This window comes from Callorhinchus milii, unplaced genomic scaffold, assembly GCF_018977255.1.
Source record: "Callorhinchus milii isolate IMCB2004 unplaced genomic scaffold, IMCB_Cmil_1.0 Scaffold4, whole genome shotgun sequence".
In the NCBI taxonomy this organism is placed as follows: Eukaryota; Metazoa; Chordata; class Chondrichthyes; order Chimaeriformes; family Callorhinchidae; genus Callorhinchus; species Callorhinchus milii.
This window is the reverse complement of record NW_024704745.1, coordinates 81,123,495-81,141,131: the sequence shown is the minus strand read 5'-3', so window position 1 is coordinate 81,141,131 and position 17,637 is coordinate 81,123,495. Positions and strand designations below refer to the sequence as shown.

At 49.0% G+C, this 17,637-nt stretch overlaps 1 protein-coding gene across 1 annotated transcript in view; it reads right to left on the bottom strand.

Moving 5' to 3' along the window:
- Nucleotides 1-1,497: 1,497 nt before the first annotated feature.
- Nucleotides 1,498-17,637, bottom strand: part of uvrag (UV radiation resistance associated gene) — a 251,991-nt gene continuing 235,851 nt past the window's right edge. Inside the window, exons 15-16 of the mRNA XM_042334441.1 lie at nt 15,729-15,820; nt 1,498-2,276 (exon numbers count right to left, since the gene is read on the bottom strand). Of these exons, the coding sequence (XP_042190375.1) occupies nt 1,640-2,276; nt 15,729-15,820 (729 nt within the window). The 3' untranslated portion in view covers nt 1,498-1,639. The remainder of the gene's footprint in view (nt 2,277-15,728; nt 15,821-17,637) is intronic.

Genomic DNA, 17,637 nt, shown 5'->3' with positions numbered 1-17,637 from the left:
GTTCATACACTGGCTCCTCGGTTTAGTTATAACAAAGAGTGCAGGAAAAGACGTTCATTTTTAAATGAAGGGAAATTAAATGGGTAATAATTTTCATTGAAAGTCGGCCGGGAGGCAGAAAGCTCCTCTGGTTATAATAAATCCTGGAAATAAACAGTGTAATTAGGCAAACATCCGGCATCAGATGCATTTGTCACTGGAGAAACCAGCGGAGCATCAAAAGGACTCTTAACAGATGTGGTGCAACAGAGAGATTGGTGTTGCAGAGACAGAGAGACAGAGAGACACAGACACAGAGAGACAGAGAGACAGACACAGAGAGACAGAGACACAGACACAGAGAGACAGAAACACAGACACAGAGAGACAGACACAAAGAGACAGAGACTCATTCACAGAGAGACAGAGACACAGACACAGAGAGTCAGAGGCACAGACACAGAGAGACAGAGACACAGACACAGAAACAGTGAGACAGAGAGACAGACACAAAGAGTCACAGAGAGACAGACACAAGAGACACAAACACAGGGAGACAGAGATAAAGAGAGATAGACACAGAGACAGAGCCACAGACACAGAGACACAGAGAGATAGACAAGAGACACCAGACACAGAGATACGCAGACACAGAGAGACAGAGACACAGGAGCAGTGTTCGTGTGGAGTTACAAACAGCCAGTATCTGGAGTGTTTGTGGGAATAGCTCAGCGTCTGGTTTAAAAACATTTCCGCTGGCTGTAGGGATAGTGACACAGATTACTGGGTGCTGCTCGCTGTGCTCACGCTGTGTGTGGGGACAGTGTGATGACACTGATTACTGGCCAATGGAATACTGTACACCCTGCGGGGAAGGCAATGCTTTCCGGTTACACACTGATACTTTGCTGCCTTTGCCGATGAGTATCTCAGGAAACCTCCACAAAGCAACGACAGGTTCTCTGGTCTATCACACACAGGGTCGTCTGAAGCCAAGGTGTCAGTGGTCTGCGGCTGTGGCTGGTGTAATGGAGTTATCCAGTCGCCCGCCACTCGCTCAATGTCAATACTGTCGCAGCTGAGGTACCAGCCTGAACCTGAATGGCAGGTCAGAGGTCAACTGGGAGATGCAGGGGCTTGAAGCCATCTTTCTACACAAAGGGGTTAATTCAGGGAAACAAGAGGGGGGGAGAGGGAGGGGGGAGTCACAGTGTAAAGGAGGGGACAGTCACAGCCAAGCACAAAACCCTGTGTTACTGGGACAAACGAACACCTGAGGGACTGACAACTATTTGGTGATGTGTGATGGCTGGTCATGGTTGGCTGCTCTGCTACACCAGGAATGGGATGGTGGTGGTAGAAGGAGGGGGTACATTTGTTCTACCTCTGGACTACAGCCAGACTAGATTTGCCCCGGTTTACAATCAGCTTCCTCAATGTTCTGCCGTTCGCCCCTCCCCTCCCCTCCCCCACTCCCCTCCCCTCCCCTCCCCCACTCCCCTCCCCCTCCCTAGCCAATCTCATCATGAGAACAAGGCCCGTAATCTCATCATTACAAGTGCTCAACAGTCTGTGTAGAAGTGCCAGGAGACTCCCAGGCTTGCTGTTGGCCCCCGCCTCCCTCTCGCTCCCAGACAGACGGATGGCTGGACGGGGCCTCTCACTTGTCAGAGCCTTTGCGATGCCGGCGGAAACTGGAAACGTTCTCGTTCAGTGCAAAGATTCTCTTGGAGAATTCTTCAAAGCCCTGGACGTCCAGCTCCCCCAGCACCTGGTCATCGCTCTCTACAGCCACCGCGGGCTCCACAGGGATGGAATGGAAACCTTCCAGCTGCTCCTCTGGCCCCAAGCCCGTGGCCTCCATTCCCATGATCTCCTCAGCCCGCTCCACCGAGCAGAACCCGCTGACACCCACCGGGGGGGGAAAGGTGAGGGCTGGGTGGCTTCCTGTCCCGTTCATGGTGCTGGACAGCTGAGTAACAGTGCGTTCCTCACTACCAGCCTCTCCGTTGTCAACTCGCTCAGCCTCAGTCTGCTCTTGGTTTCCATCAGCAGAGCCCGGCAGAGATGACGAGACGCGCTGCGGGTGGGACCCCTTTGGTGGGGCCGCCATGGTTATAGCTTGAGTCAGTGATGAGTTGTAGCTCGAGGGCAGATCTTCCTCTGAGCTCCCGTGCGATGGTCTCCAGGCTCGCTGTGGGGAGGAGACCTCACTGTGGTAGAGAGAATCAGGGCCCACATTTGAGATATGGCTTTGTTTTCGAGGTACTGGGATGGCGCTGGAGAGGGATCGCTCACTGTAACAGAGACACAGAGAGACACACAGAGAGACACAGAGAGACACAAAGACAGACACAAAGACAGACAGAGAGACAGACAGAGAGACAGACAGAGAGATAGACAGACACAGAGACACACAGACAGACAGAGAGACACAGAGAGACACAGACACACAGAGAGACACAGACAGATACAGAGGAACATGGAGGTGTAGAGAGAGACACAGACAGACACAGAGACAGAGACACACAGAGAGACACAGAGGGACATGGAGATATAGAGAGAGACACAGACAGACACAGAGAGACAGAGACACAGAGAGACAGAGACACACAGAGACACAGAGAGAGACATGGAAATATAGAGAGAGACACAGACAGACACAGAGAGACAGAGAGACAGAGACACACAGAGACACAGAGAGAGACATGGAAATATAGAGAGAGACACAGACAGACACAGAGACACAGAGAGACAGAGACACACAGAGACACAGAGAGAGACATGGAAATATAGAGAGAGACACAGACAGACACAGAGAGACAGAGACACACAGAGAGACACAAAGAGAGACAGAGAGACATGGAGATATAGAGATAGACACAGACAGAGACAGAGAGACATGGAAATATAGAGAGAGACACAGACAGACACAGAGAGACAGAGAGAGACACAGCGAGACAGAGACATACACACACAGTGAGACACAGACAAACACACAGACACAGAGACAGGGGATTTTGGGGGAATATTAGCAGCAAAATGCATAAAACTGTGAAAATGACGACCCGCGATGCACGTGTTTATCATATTATAGAAAATTCTACACAATTAATGTCAAAGTCAGACTTGTGACATCCTCACCCTCTCACCACCTCATCCTCTCACCCACCACCTCACCCCCTCACTGGTTCAGTCATTATGCTTTGGCCGCCAAGCCAACATAATACTGACAATAATCCTTGCATTTGATATGGCGCCTTATCATGTCTTTGATTCTCAAAGAATACACTGTAAAGTGAATTCATTTTGTATTTTCTTGCAGCCAATTGCGCACAGCAGTGTCCCACAAACAGCTGTGGGTTGAGTGACCAAATTATTATTATTTTTAAATTTTTTTAAAGATTATTAACCCCAGAAAGTGATCTGCCAATAGACTAACAACCGGGGTCTTACTTACCGTTAGGTAAACAGAAGCATGTGAAGTAAGGAAATTAAGGTTTTGCCCTGCCCTGGAATCGAACCCAGGTCCTCTCACTTGCGAGGCGAGTGCTCTAACTACTTGCTATTACATGCAATCCTGTGTTGTTCAGTGCTCCAGACTGACAACACACTGTAGTCAGTCTGGAGCAATCCACATAGTGACCACTAGACTAGCCGGGCCCATGGATGATAATAGTGGAAGTTTCTGGACAACAGAACTTAATAATAATAATCTTTGCATTTAATATAGAGCTTTTCACGTCTTCGCGACGTCACAAAGCGCTTCACAGAATAGACTGTAAAGTGAATTGACTGTATATTTGTGGGCGAACGCGGCAGCCAATTGCGCACAGCAATGTCCCACAAACAGTCGTGGATTGAAAATGACCAATTTTTTATTGTTTTGTTTTGGAGGATTATTATTAGGCTCTGTGTGGAGTAAGGAAACTTGCCCAAGGTTTCGCCCTCTGCCGGGAATTGAACCCAGGTGTCTCGCTTGCAAAGCGAGTGCTCTAACCCCTGAGCTTCAGGACTCCACAGAATACACTGTAAAGTGAAGTGACTGTATATTTTGTGGGCGAAACGCAGCAGCTATTTGTGCACAGCAGCGTCCCACACACAGTAATGGATTAAGTGACCAAAATTATTATCTTTTTTTTAAGGATTATTATCCCCGGAAAAGCGATCCGCCAATCGACAAAACAATCGGGTTCCTACTTACTGCTGGTAAACAGAGGGGTGTGGAGTAAGGAAACAGTTCACCCTGCTGGGAATAGAACCCACTCTCGCTTGCAAGGCGAGTGCTCTAACCACTGAGCTACAGGACTAAATATCTGGAATGTTAACAGTATCAGGTCTTTCAGTTGGATAAGAGAGTATAGAGGCACTCACTTTTGATTTTAATGCTTTGTGCTGTGACAAGTCCATATAATGAAGGATAATTGGAAACATTGATATTAAACGATCCCTGAAAGTCTGCCACATCATTAATCTAATTGGCATTAATGCAACAAATGTAAATCAGTTCCAGTTTTTCTAATTTCAGTTTATATTTATGGGCACCTTGCACGTCGAATGACTTAAAGTGCTTCACACACCTGACTGGGTGCCACGTTTTGGGTGGAGGTGGTGGTGGGGGGGGGGGGGGGAGGTGGTCAAAAGCAAGGTTGAAAAAATAGGTCTTAAAGTAAGTTTTTGAAGGTGGAGATAGAGGGAGCGAGTGGGCAGGGCAGACGAACTTTGAACAGCGCGTACGTTATGGTGATCTCTGTTTTTTTCATTAACTAACATCCTCCCTACAATAGTTATCCCAACAGTTCCAATAAACAAGTTACAACGACAAGCAGACAATCACAAACATCTCGACCCGGCCACATCTTGGAGACATTAAAGAACTGACCAGAAAAAGCAGTAAGAAATTCTACTGGGTTCATTTGATGGAAATTAAAAACTTGCTCCCGGGCCAATTGCCTTAATGACTATTTGTCTGTGGTCAGGAAGCCAAGTGAATCGTAGCAAAACGGATGCTTATTCAAACTGCTTGTGATTGAGGCACCAGAGAGCACACGTTCACACAAAACCCTCACAACATAACCTGGGAAACCCAGAGTACATCACCCGGCCTCACGTGATACTGACCCTGACCTCAGGGCTCACAAGTCAGTGCAACAGAACAATACTGTACAACACAAATTTATATTTATATATTACATTATAATGTCATTTTCATGTCAGGATGATGTCCGCAAACCCTTAACCATTGATGCGCGGCCGCGGGACTTTTGTCACTCAGCCCCCACCCTCTGGAAGTCCAGTCCGCAGTCCCTCCACCTCGCCCCCTCCTTCGCCTCCTTGAAGACCAATCTCAAGACCCCCCTCTTCGACCGTGCCTTCGATCTCCCTGCTTCTCCCACCCCTGCCCTCCATCCTTCCCCATCCTGACCCCCAGCTCGGGTCCGAAACACTGACTGTCCTGCACCTTGGGTCATCCTCCCGAGGTGAAAGGCACTTTACAAATGTAATTTTGATGTTGTTGTTAACAGCCTGCCTAAAAACCTGCCTTCAGTCCTCCCACCCCTACCCTCCTTGCCCTCCACCCCTCCTGATCCGGGGTCACCTTGGAGCTGAATTGGCCCCAAGGTAACATGCGTAGCAAAGGAATGTCGGAGTTGAGTCCGATTCCTGCGCTAGGAGGGTTGCAGTACTCACTGCTGGTGACAGCACAGCACGGCCTGGCTCATCAGCAGGTGCTGGGATGGCGGACCAGTCACTGGGAGCAAGGAGTCTGAGGAGTGAGGCTGAAGAGTCTGTTATTCAGCGCCTTGGGACGTCTTCCTGACATGAAAGGCGCTATACAAATGTAATCTTGTTATTATTATCTACTTGAGGAGTAAGGGAAAGCCATGGAAATGAGATCAGAAAGATTACCACTGAGTTGTCATGATCAGATACAAAGGCCAGGCTGGACGAGCTGGATGCCCCTTGTGTCCGGGCAGTATGTGGAGAGATTGTAATAATAATAATAATAATCTTTGCATTTGATATAGCATCTTATCACGTTGCTAAGATACCTCAAAGCACTTCACAAAATATACTGTAAATTGATTGTGTGTTTTGTGGGCGAAACACGGCAACCAATTGCACACAGCAGCGTCCCACACACAGTCATGGATCGAGTGACCAAATTTTTTTTTGAGGGATTATTACCCCTGGAAACTGGGCTAACAAGTGGGTTCCTACTTACTGCTAGGTAATTAGAGTCGTGTGGAGTAAGGAAACCTGCCTAAGGTTTCACCCTGTCTGGGAATTGAACCCAGGTCCTCTTGCTTGTGAGGCGAGGACTCTAACCACTGAGATACAGGACTCCACTTTGTACAGAAATCAGGTGTGCGACAATCTACAACTTGGCATTTATACAGAGGGCCTTTAACGTAGGGAGAACGTCTCAAAGGGCTTTACAAAGAAGAAGTGGGAGCTGGAAGAGAGTTGAGTGAAATAAAAACAGAAGTCGACCTGAACACTCAGCAGGTCAGGCAGCATCCATGGAGAGAGGAAAATGAGTTAATGTTTCAGGTCGATGACCTTTCATCAGAACTCACGTTAACCCACTCTCCTCTCTCCATAGATGCTGCCTGACCTGCTGAGTATTCCCAGTGACTTCTGTTTTGATTTCAGATTTTGCCTATAGAGGAAGCTGAGTGAGGTGGCTATGGACAGAGAGAGAGATTTTATGACAGGCTGTGAAAGCTAGAGCGAGAGCTTCAGATACAAGATCTTGCCTTCTCAACTCAACACATAACCAACTTAATGATTTTCATGTTGGATCATATTGTTTATAAGGTAAGACAACAGAACCCGGACAAGAAAATAATAATAATAATTATGACCAATTTATTATTGTTTCGCCCTGGCTGGGAATCGAACCTGGGTTCTCTTGCTTGCGAGGCGATTACTCTAACCAATGAACTACAACATGGTCACTAGGCCATCAAGCTCGCTCGAAGGACTTGCTCCAATCCTCTGATCGATAGGAATGGTCAGAGGTAAAGACTTGTACATGTTTTCCTACTACTCCTGAAGGCATCAATGAAAACCTCAGGATACCATGTAATCTTCATATCTGGCTGATCTATATCTGTTTGAATAAACTGAGTTGGAGTACAGTCTCACAGTTAAGCGATTCAGAAAAAAATTATGTATTGTGGAGTTATCAGCGTGTTCAGTATAAACGTACTTTGTAATCATCTGTGCACTTTATGAGGAACGAGTAATGCACATTATTCAAATGGGTGAGAAGAGACAGTAGGGAAATACCGACTGCGGCTCAATGTTGGCTGTTTTTAGTGCATTCTCTGAAGTGCTCCAAATACACTAAGCATTACATGGCTCCCTGTGGACAGACAATGCTGAGCCCAATTTAACTGTTATGCTCTGTAACAGAGGGTTAAGGGAAGATCTAATAGAGGTCTATAAGATTCTCAGATGTAATGTAAGATAGTGAAAGATTATTACTCCGCTTGGAAACAAGGCCATCGGCTTAGGAGACAGGGGGGCCAGTTAGACAGATCAGCACACAACAACAACAACAACAAGATTCCATTTATAAAGCGCCTTTCACGTCAGGAGGACGTCCCAAGGCGCTGCACAGTTGGGTCATGACCCGAGCAGGGGGGAAATGGTCAGGGTGAGGGGAGGGAAGGGAGGGAGCGAGGAGGGGGAAGAGAGTCGAGAGGGGAGCTGAAGGCACGGTCAAAGAGAAAGGTTTTGAGACCGGCCTTGAAGGAGGAAAGGGAGGAAGCGGCGAAGGCACTGGGGGATGGAGTTCCAGAGCCTGGGGCTGAGAGGCTGAAGGCCCGACCACCGATGGTAGGGCGGTTGGGGCGGGGGACGTGGAGCAGACCGGAGCCAGAGGAACGGAGGGTACGGGCAGGTAGGTAGGGGGATAGTAGGTTGGAGAGGTAGGAGGGAGCAAGGCCGTGAATGGCCTTGTAGGTGAGGATGAGGATCTTGAAATCAATCCTCTGGGGGATGGGGAGCCAGTGGAGGCGAGCGAGGGTGGGAGTGATGTGGTCCCGAAGCCTGGTGCGGGACAGTACACGAGCTGCAGAGTTCTGAATGACCTGCAGCTTGTGGAGGGAGGTGGCGGGAAGGCCGGCGAGGAGAGAGTTCCCATAGTCCAGCCTTGAGGTGACAAAGGCGTGGACCAGGGTTTCAGCAGCGTGAGGGGTGAGGTAGTGCCGTAGTCTGGCGATGTTCCGGAGGTGATGGAAGGCGGTGCCAGTTGTGGTGCGGATGTGAGGGAGAAAGGACAGCTCAGGGTCGAACAAAACGCCGAGGTTCCTGACTGGCTTTGAGAGGTGGAGAGTGCAGCCTTGGATGCTGATGGTGTCAGCGCCTGAGGTGCGGAGGCGCTGACGTGAGCCAATCAGGAGGGCCTCGGTTTTTCGCACGTTGAGCTGAAGAAAGTTGTCTCTCGTCCAGGACTCGATGTCGGACAGGCAGCTGTCAGGACATCGGTGGTCGTGGAGTTGAGAGTAGAGGAGGAAAGGTAGAGTTGGGTGTCATCCGCATACATGTGGAAGTTAACTCCATGTCTGCGGATGATGTCACCAAGGGGGAGCATATAGAGGGTGAAGAGGAGGGGACCGAGGACAGAGCCCTGAGGGACACCACATGAGACAGTACGGGGGGTGGAGGAGAAGCCATTCGTTGAGACAAAGTGAAGACGGTGAGAAAGGTACGACCTAAACCATTCAAGGACAGTGCCTTGAAGGTTGAGGTGGGAGGACAAGCGGTGGAGTAGGATAGCGTGGTCGACCGTATCGAATGCTGCCGATAGGTCGAGGAGGACGAGGAGACAGAGGGAGCCCTGGTCACAGATGGTCAGGATATCATTGGTGACCTTGACCAGGGCAGTTTCTGTGCTATGGGCAGCACGGAAACCTGACTGAAGGGGTTCAAAAAGAGAATGGGTGGAAAGGAAAGAGCGCAGTTGGGAGGCGACAACTCTTTCCAAGACCTTGGAGAGAAAGGGGAGGTTGGAGATGGGCCGGTAGCTTGATAGCTGCGACGCATCAAGGGAGGGTTTTTTCAGGGTGGGCGTGATGATGGCAGTTTTTAATGGAATGGGGACAGAGCCAGAGGAGAGGGACAGGTTGATGATGTCAGTGATATGTGGGGCAAGAAAGTGGAGCTGGGAGATAAGGAGTGGAGTGGGGATGGGGTCAAGGGAGCAGGTGGTTGGTTTTAGGGATAGGATGAGTTCAGTGACAGAGGGTGGGGAAACGGGTACGAAGGTGTGTAGGGGAGGATGGGTAGGAGTCGGAGTGTGGGAGGGAAGGGGTGGGTGGTGGGTGGAAGTTGGAGGGGAAGTGACCGCGGAGCGGATTCCCTTGATCTTGGATTCAAGGAAATCCAGCATCTCCTCGCAGTGAAGGTTGGAGGAGATGACCTGCGCGGGGTGGCGGGGGGGACGGAGGAGTCGGGTTGTGGTGGAAAACAGTAGCCTGGGGTTGTTCTTCGCCTCCAGGATTATCCTGGAGTAGAAGGACGACTTGGCCGAGGCTAGAGTGGAGCGGTAAATTTTGAGGAGGTCCAGCCAGATTTGTCGGTGGACCGTTAGGCCAGATTTGACACAGGTGCGTTCAGCAGCCCGCACCTGGCTTTTCAGTGAGCGGAGGTGGGTGGTGTACCAGGGGGAGGAGCGGGAGTAGGAGACAGTGCGGGAAGTGATGGGGGCAAGAGTATCGAGTGTGGAGGAGAGGGTATTGTGGAGGAGGGAGAGAGGAGAAGAGGGGTCAGTGAGGGTAACACAGTAACTTCCTGCAGCTGAACATGCACAAAATGGAAGCCATACTCCTTGGCTCCCGTCAACGTGTTCACTCCTGTGGGCCTGAACTCCTCAACCTCTCTGGGCTCCCCCTCAGTTCACCAAACCAGTGCACAATCTCGGCGTCTGGTTTGACCCCCAGTTCGCAGCTGCCCTTCCTCCCCACATCCCGTCCCTGAGACCAGGAACCGCCTTCTTCCACCTCCTCCCCAGCTTCCGACCCTACCTTACCCCAGAGCAGCCGAAACCCTCGTGTAAGTGTTTGTCACCTCCTACCTGGATTACTCCAACCCCCTCCTCGCCGTCTCCCCGGCTGCACACGATCAGCCCATTCAGACTCTGCCGCCCACATACCGACCCCGACCCAACTCCACACCCACATCTCCCCAGCTCTGGCCCCGGCTCCACTGGCTCCCCATCACCAACACATCCACTTCAACATCCTCACTCTCGTGTTCAAACCCCTTCACTCCCTGACCCCTCCCTCCCCGACCCCCTCACTCCCCAATCCACCACCCGGCACCTACGCTCGACTGGCACCGGCTCCTGCTCATCCCTCGCCTTCCACCACTCTGCTCCCACCCTCTGGAACTCCATCCCGCAGTTCCTCCGCCTAGCTCCCTCCCTTGCTACCTTCAAGACCCATCTCAAAACCCTCCTCTTCGACCCTGCTTCCCCCCCGCTCTTCCCTACCACCCCGAGCTCAGGTCCGTAACTCTGTCTGCCCAGTGCCTTGGGACATCCTCCCGACGTGAAAGGCGCTATACACATGTAATTTTTTTTTGTTGTTGTTGTATTGCACATAGTGGTGTGCCACAAACAGTCGTGAAGTGAGTGACCAAATTATTATATTTGATTGATTAATTTATTGGAAAGGATTATTACCCCGGGAAAGCAATTGGCCAATTGACTAAGAACCGGGTTCCTACTTACAATTACAGAAACTCCAGTCAAACTTCAAAGGCTTCTTTACTATGAATACAATTAGACAAAAAACAGCTTAGCAAATGTTCAGGGAACAGGGAATGGAGAAGTGAATAGAGCAGGATTGGGGCAAGGAATGGGGCAGGAAATGTCACAGGAAATGGGGTAGGGAATCGAGCAGGGAATGGGGTAGGGAACAGTGTAGGGAATGTCACAGGGAACGGGGCAGTGAAAGACGCAGGGCATACAGAATGGAATGTCACAGCAAAGGCAGGGAATGGGGAAGGGAATCATAAAATTATACAGCACAGAAGGAGGCCATTCGGTCTATCGTGTCAGTGCCAGCTCTTTGAAAAGAGCTTCCAAATCAACACGCCCCCCGCGCTCTCCCCATAGCCCTGATCAACCCCACTCCCCCGCTCTCTCCCCATAGCCCTGATCAACCCCACTCCCTCGCTCTCTCCCCACAGCCCTGCAAACTTGTCTTCCTCAAATGATTATCTATTTCTCTATTAAAAGTTGTTATGGAATCAGTTCCCAACAGCCTTTCAGGCAATGCATTCCAGATCCCAACAACTCGTTGTGTGAAAACATTTCTTCTCACCTCCCCTCTGTTTCTTTTAATAACTATTATAAATTGGTCTCCTCAGATTACCGACCCACCCACCAGTGGGAATAGTTTCTCCTGTTCACCCTATCGAATCCCCTCATCATTTTGAAGACTTCTATAAAGTCTCCTCTTAACCTTCTCTGCCCCCAGGAGAATAATTCTGGCTTCTGTTTTCTGACTACCTTTTCTCGCTTAGTATCATCTGCAAACTTGGGAATTGTCCTCCCTATACCCAAGTCCAGGTCATTTATATAGATCACAAACAGCAGTGGCCCCAATACCGACCCCGGGGGGACACCACTGCACTGCCCTCCAGTCAGAAAAACAGCCGTTCACCACCACTCTCTGCTCTCTGTCTCCCAGACAGTTCTGTATCCGCTGCCACTGTCCCTTTAATACCGGGGGCTTCGATTTTGCTACAAGTCCCTTATGCGGCACTTTGTCAAACGCCTTTTGAAAATCCATACAAACTACATCACCTGCACTGCCTTCATCCGCCCTCTCCGTTACTGCATCAAAAACCTCTATCAGGTTTGTTAGACACGATTTGCCTTTAACAAACCCGTGTTGACTGTCCTTTATTAACCCATATTTTTCTAAGTTAAAGTGTATATTGTCTCGGATTATAGTCTCTAGAAGTTTCCCCACTCCTGACGTTAGGCACTGGCTGTAGTTCCCGGGTTTATCCTTCTGCCCCTTTTTGTACAGGGAGTAACATTTGAACCCTCCAGTCCTCTGGCACCATCCCGGTGTCCAAGGAGGATTGAAAGATTGTGGCCAGAGCCTCTGCTATTCCCACCCTGACTTCCCTCAGTAACCCTCAGGATGTATCCTGTCCGGACCAGGTGACTTATCTACCCTTGAGCACTGACAACCTTTTTAGTGCCTCCTCTCGGTTTATTCTTATCCAATTTCTCTCCCCTCTCCTCCAATACTGTGGCATTGGCTGCATCCTCTTCTTTTGTGAAGACAGATGCAAAGTCCTCATTCAGTACGTCAGCCGAGCCCTCTGCCTCCACAGGAAGATTTCCTCTTTGATCCCTAATTGGACCCACCCTACCTTTGACTGACCTTTTATTCTTTCTATGCTTATAAAATATAAAATACCTTAGGGTTCCCTTTTATGTTACCCGCTGATCTTTTCTCATACAATCTCTTTGTCCCTCTTATTTCCTTTTTCACTTCTCCTCTGTACTTCCTATATTCTATTTGATTATTTTCTATATTTTGGACATGACATTTATCATAGACTCATAGATTCACAGAATGTTACGGCACAGAAGGAGGCCATTCGGCCCATCGAGTCTGTGCGGCTCTTTGACAGAGCGTCACTTTCACTAATCCCAATCACCAGCTTTCTCCCCATAACCCTGCAAACCCGTCTTCTCCAGATACCTGTCCAGTTCTCTCTTAAACGCTGTTATCGAATCGGACTTCACTGCCCTTTCGGGCGGATCATTCCAAATTCCAACAACTCGCTGTTCGAATCATAAGTCTCCTTTTTCTGCTTTACTTTATTCCCAATTTCCTTACTCATCCAGGGAGGTTCGGATGCCCTCCTTTCCCCTTTGTGGGAATGTATTTGTTTTGTCCCTGAACTATCTCTTCCTTGAAGGCTTCCCATTGCTCATTAGTTATTTTACCTGTCAATCTCTCTTTCCAGTCCACCTTGGCTGGGTCGCTTTTTAACTCACTGAAATTAGCCTCTTCCAGTGAGTATCTATACCTTTGATGGTTCCTTGTCCCTTTCCATAAGTACTCTAAACCTAATGATGTTGTGAACACTGTTGTTCAGATGCTCTCCTACTGAAACTGCTCCACTTCATTCCCCAGAACGAGATCCAGCACTGCTTCCTTCCTCGTTGGGCTGGAAACATACTGATCCAGAAAATTATCCTGCAAACATTTCAGGAATCGTTCCCCCTCCTTGCCCTTTACGCTGTTATGTTGCCCGTCTATGTCAGGATAATTGAAGTCCCCCATTATCACTACTCTATTAGTTTTGCAGATTTGCTTGTCTATCTGCTTCCCACTATTTGGTGGTCTATAGTGTACACCTAAAACAGAGTAACAGCTTCTTTTTTGCTCCTTAACTCTTAACCAAATAGATTTTGTTTTTGGAACCTCGAGCACATTGTCCCATTCCAGGGCCGTAATCGTGTCTTTGATCAATATTGCCAGTCCCCCCTCTTCTTTTTCCTTCCCTATCCCTCCTGAATCCATTGCAGTCAGGAATATTCAGCTCTTCCTGCCCTTGTTTGAGCCAGGTCTCCGTTATTGCCGCTACATCATAACCCCATGTGGCAACTTGAGCCGCAGCTCACCAATCTTATTTGTCACACTCCGTGCATTTACGCACATGCACTCCAAGACCGAATGAGTCTGTTCTGCATTTCTCCCCCGTATAATCCCTCCTTTTTTCTGGATTACTCCTGATTACATTGCTATTCGTCTCTCCCAGCCCTCTGTGTAACTGGTTTGTCCTCTCTAATGCTACATCCTGATTCCCTTCCCCCCTCAAAATTAGTTTAAACCCTTCCCCACAGCACCAGTTAACCTCCCTGTGAGGACATTGGTCCCAGCCCTGTTTAGGTGTAACCCATCCACCTTGTACAGGTCCCCCCTGCCCCAGAACTGGTCCCAATGATCCGGGAACCTGAAGCCCTCCTTTCTGCACCATTTCTCCAGCCATTCATTCATATATTTGATCTGCTTTTTGATACGAAGCACTGGGAGTAACCCAGAGATCACCACCTTTGAGGTCCTACTCTTTAGCTGTTTCCCGATCTTCTGACACTCTCCCTGTAGGATCTCAGCCCTTTCTTTCCCTACGTCATGGATCTCAACATGGACCATGACTTCCGGATGTTCCCCTTCCCCCGTAGAATATTTTGCACCTGTTCCGTTATGTCTTCAACCCTGGCACCAGGGAGGCCACAGACCACGCGAGAGTCACGTCTTTGGTTGTAGAAACGCCCGTCTACTCCTTTCACCATTGTGTCCCCAAAGACAATTGCATTGCCATTGTTCCTGGTGTCCCCCTGTGCATCCATTTGCTTTTGACTCCCCTCCCCAGAGGTGTCATCACCCTGACCGGTATTCAGTACATTAGAACGGTTTGTAATTGCCACATTCTCAGGGGATTTCTGCACTGTCTGTCCCCTCGTCCTCTTATGCCGGGTGGTCACCCACTCACTCTCCTTCTGAACCCTCTATGGCTGTGGGTTGACGGTCAATCCATGAACTCTTCTTGAGATGGGTCTTCAAGTTGGCAAGGGAGGGGTCAAGACAGAGGGACTGTGTGGTGGGAGTTCCAGAGGGTGGGGGCAGAGTGGCGGAAGGCCCGCCCACCATTAGACGGGCAAGTGAGGCGGGGGACATGAAGGACATGAGCCCACTGAGCAGAGGGAGCGAACAGGATGGTAGGGGGTTAGGAGGTCGGAGAGGTATGGGGTAGCAAGACCGTGGAGGGCTTGGAGTCCTGTATCTCAGTGGTTAGAGCACTCGCTTTGCAAGTGAGAGACCTGAGTTCAATTCCAGGCAGAGGGTGAAACCTTGGGCAAGTTTCCTTACTCCACACAGAGCCTAATAATAATCCCTCCAAAACCAAAAACAATAATAAATTGGTCATTTTCAATCTACGACTGTTTGTGGGACATTGCTGTGCGCAATTGGCTGCTGCGCTCGCCCACAAATATACAGTCAATTCACTTTACAGTATATTCTGTGAAGCGCTTTGGGACGTCTAGAAGACGTGAAAAGCGCTATATCAAATGCCAGGATTATTATTATTTGAAGGTGAGGAAAAAGGATCTTGAACTATACCCTCCCTTGCCAACTTGAAGTGCGATGGGAAGCCAGTGGAGTTGGGTGAGGATGAGGGTGATAGGGTCACGGAACTTGGTGCGGGAGGGGACACGAGCTGCAGAGTTAGTTCTGGATGATCTGCAGCCTGTGGAGGGAGGAGTTAGGGAGACCGACAAGTTTGCATAGTCGAGCCTGGATGTAATGAAGGCATGTATGAGGGTCTCTGGGGTCCGCGGTGTGAGACAGTGCCGGAGCCGGGCGATGTTGCAGAGGTGGGGGAAGGCAGAGCAAGTCATGGCACAGATGTGGGGGAGAAAGGATAGTTGAGGGTCAAACAAGACACCAAGGTTCCGGACTGGCTTAGCAAGGTGAGTGAGCAACCATGGATGGTGATGCTGTCAGCGCCTGAGGTGCTATGTCAAATGCAATGATTATTATTATTACGTAGCCCTGATCCATACAGATCAGACATGCTTCTTCTAAGGTTGCTTTGGTGATGTACCAATGACTTTAATAATAATTAATTTTGATATGAACTTAAACCAAAGAGAAACAAGCTCAGAGGGTTGTCCATTACCTGAAGGACCAGAAACTTACCATCGCACCATCAGCCCATGTTCCATGAAGTTTTTGAGGTTGGGCAGGCTCTGCCGCAAATCTGGTGTTGACAGACCATGCTGATATCTTAGCTGGAAACACAAACACATTATGGCTTGTAGATTCAAACGTCACATTGAACTGCCCACCTCCAAGACCCGAATCAACCCCAGGTCAAATTGCACACATCTCATTCACAGTGCAACACCACCACCACCTTTGTATAGTGTCTTTCACATCAGGAGGACGTTCCAAGGTGCTGGATAGTCAGGGATTTGGACCCGAGCTGGGGGATGAGATCAGGGAGGGAGCGTGGGGGTCGGAGAGTGACCCAAAGCGCAGTCGAAAAGTAAGATCTTGAGAAGGGCCTTGAAGGAGGAAAGGAAGGGAGCGAGGCGAAAGAACTGTAGGATACAGTTCCAAAGGAGGAAGGCTGAAGGCCCAACTGTCGATGATGGACTGGTCTGGGCAGGGGATGTGGAGCACGCCAGCGGAGGGAGCGGACAGGCCAACCTGGGGTTAGCAGATCATAGAGGTAGGGAGGAGCAAGGCTATGGAGGGCTTTGAGGTCGAGGAATTTGAACTCTATCCTGGGGATGGGGAGCCAGTGGAGCTGGACATGGGTGGGACAATTGTGTAAATTGGCTGCCGCGTTCACCTATAAATACACAGTCACTACACTTTACAATAAAATCCTGTGAAGCACTTTGAGACGTCCTCTTGACGTGCAAGCCGCTGTATGAAATCCAAGGATTACAATGGAGTCTTGTAGTGTAGTGACTGTGTAGTCCTGTAGTGTAGTGGTTAGAGCACTCGCCTTGCAAAAGGACCTGGGTATGATTCCCATGTAAGGTGAAACCTTAGGCACGTTTCCCTCCTCTGCACATCTCTGTTTACCAGCAGTAAAGTAGGAACCTTGTTGTTAGTCAATTGGAGGATCACTTTCTTGGGGTAATCATCCCTCCAAAAAAAGCTGAATCCACAACTGTCTGTGGGACACTGTTGTGCCCAATTGGCTGCCATGCTTCGCCCACAAAATACACAGTCACTCCACCTTTATAGTATATTCTGTGAAGCGCTTTGAGAGGTCTCAACGACGCGATGAGGTGCTGCTTCAGAAGCAAGGGTTATTATTATATTATTATTTAATTGTAACTTGCTATGCAGCAAACCTGCAAGTCCATCCACACATTCTGCAGTTGCTCAGCTTTGACTGACAAATAACCTGCACCTCAAGACAGTCTCCTATTTATCACAACTTTCCACTTATTAATGCCAAGTGTATGACTCCCTTGCTGACCATTTTGAAAACAAAACACCCTCTTCTATAACATGTCCCTCGCTGTAACACACTTTTCTTATGGCTCCCAAAGGCAACGTTATGAAGAGTGGTTAGTGTACAATCATTATTTCAAACATAAGATTGGGGATTTTTTNGTAGCACGAAAGGCAAGCTCTGTTCTTTCAAAGAGTCAAAGTGTTCAAGATGTCCATTGAGCAATAAAAGATGGACATACATGTTTTACGTGTCTCATTTTTAAATTCCGGAGCCAAAGTAGCTCAAACAGCCAAACATCTGCAGCTGACAGCATAATTACAAACAGCAGGAGTGGAGTTTGCAGATCTGGGCACAAAGGAACCACACTGGCAAACTGTCTGTAAAGGCCTGATTCATATTACTGCACATCACATTGCAATGTAAGAACTTTGTATGGCGCTCATGTTAAAACAACTCAAAGCACTTAGAGTGAAGTGACAATCTTTTACAGCCAAACCCGCTTCCATTTTGTGTAGAACAAAGTCTCACAACCAGCCGTGAGATGATCGAACAATAATAATCCTTGCATTTGATATATTGCAAGCTGATGAATTTGCTCCGTCTATCCTAACATCCAGCAGCTCCCGATCG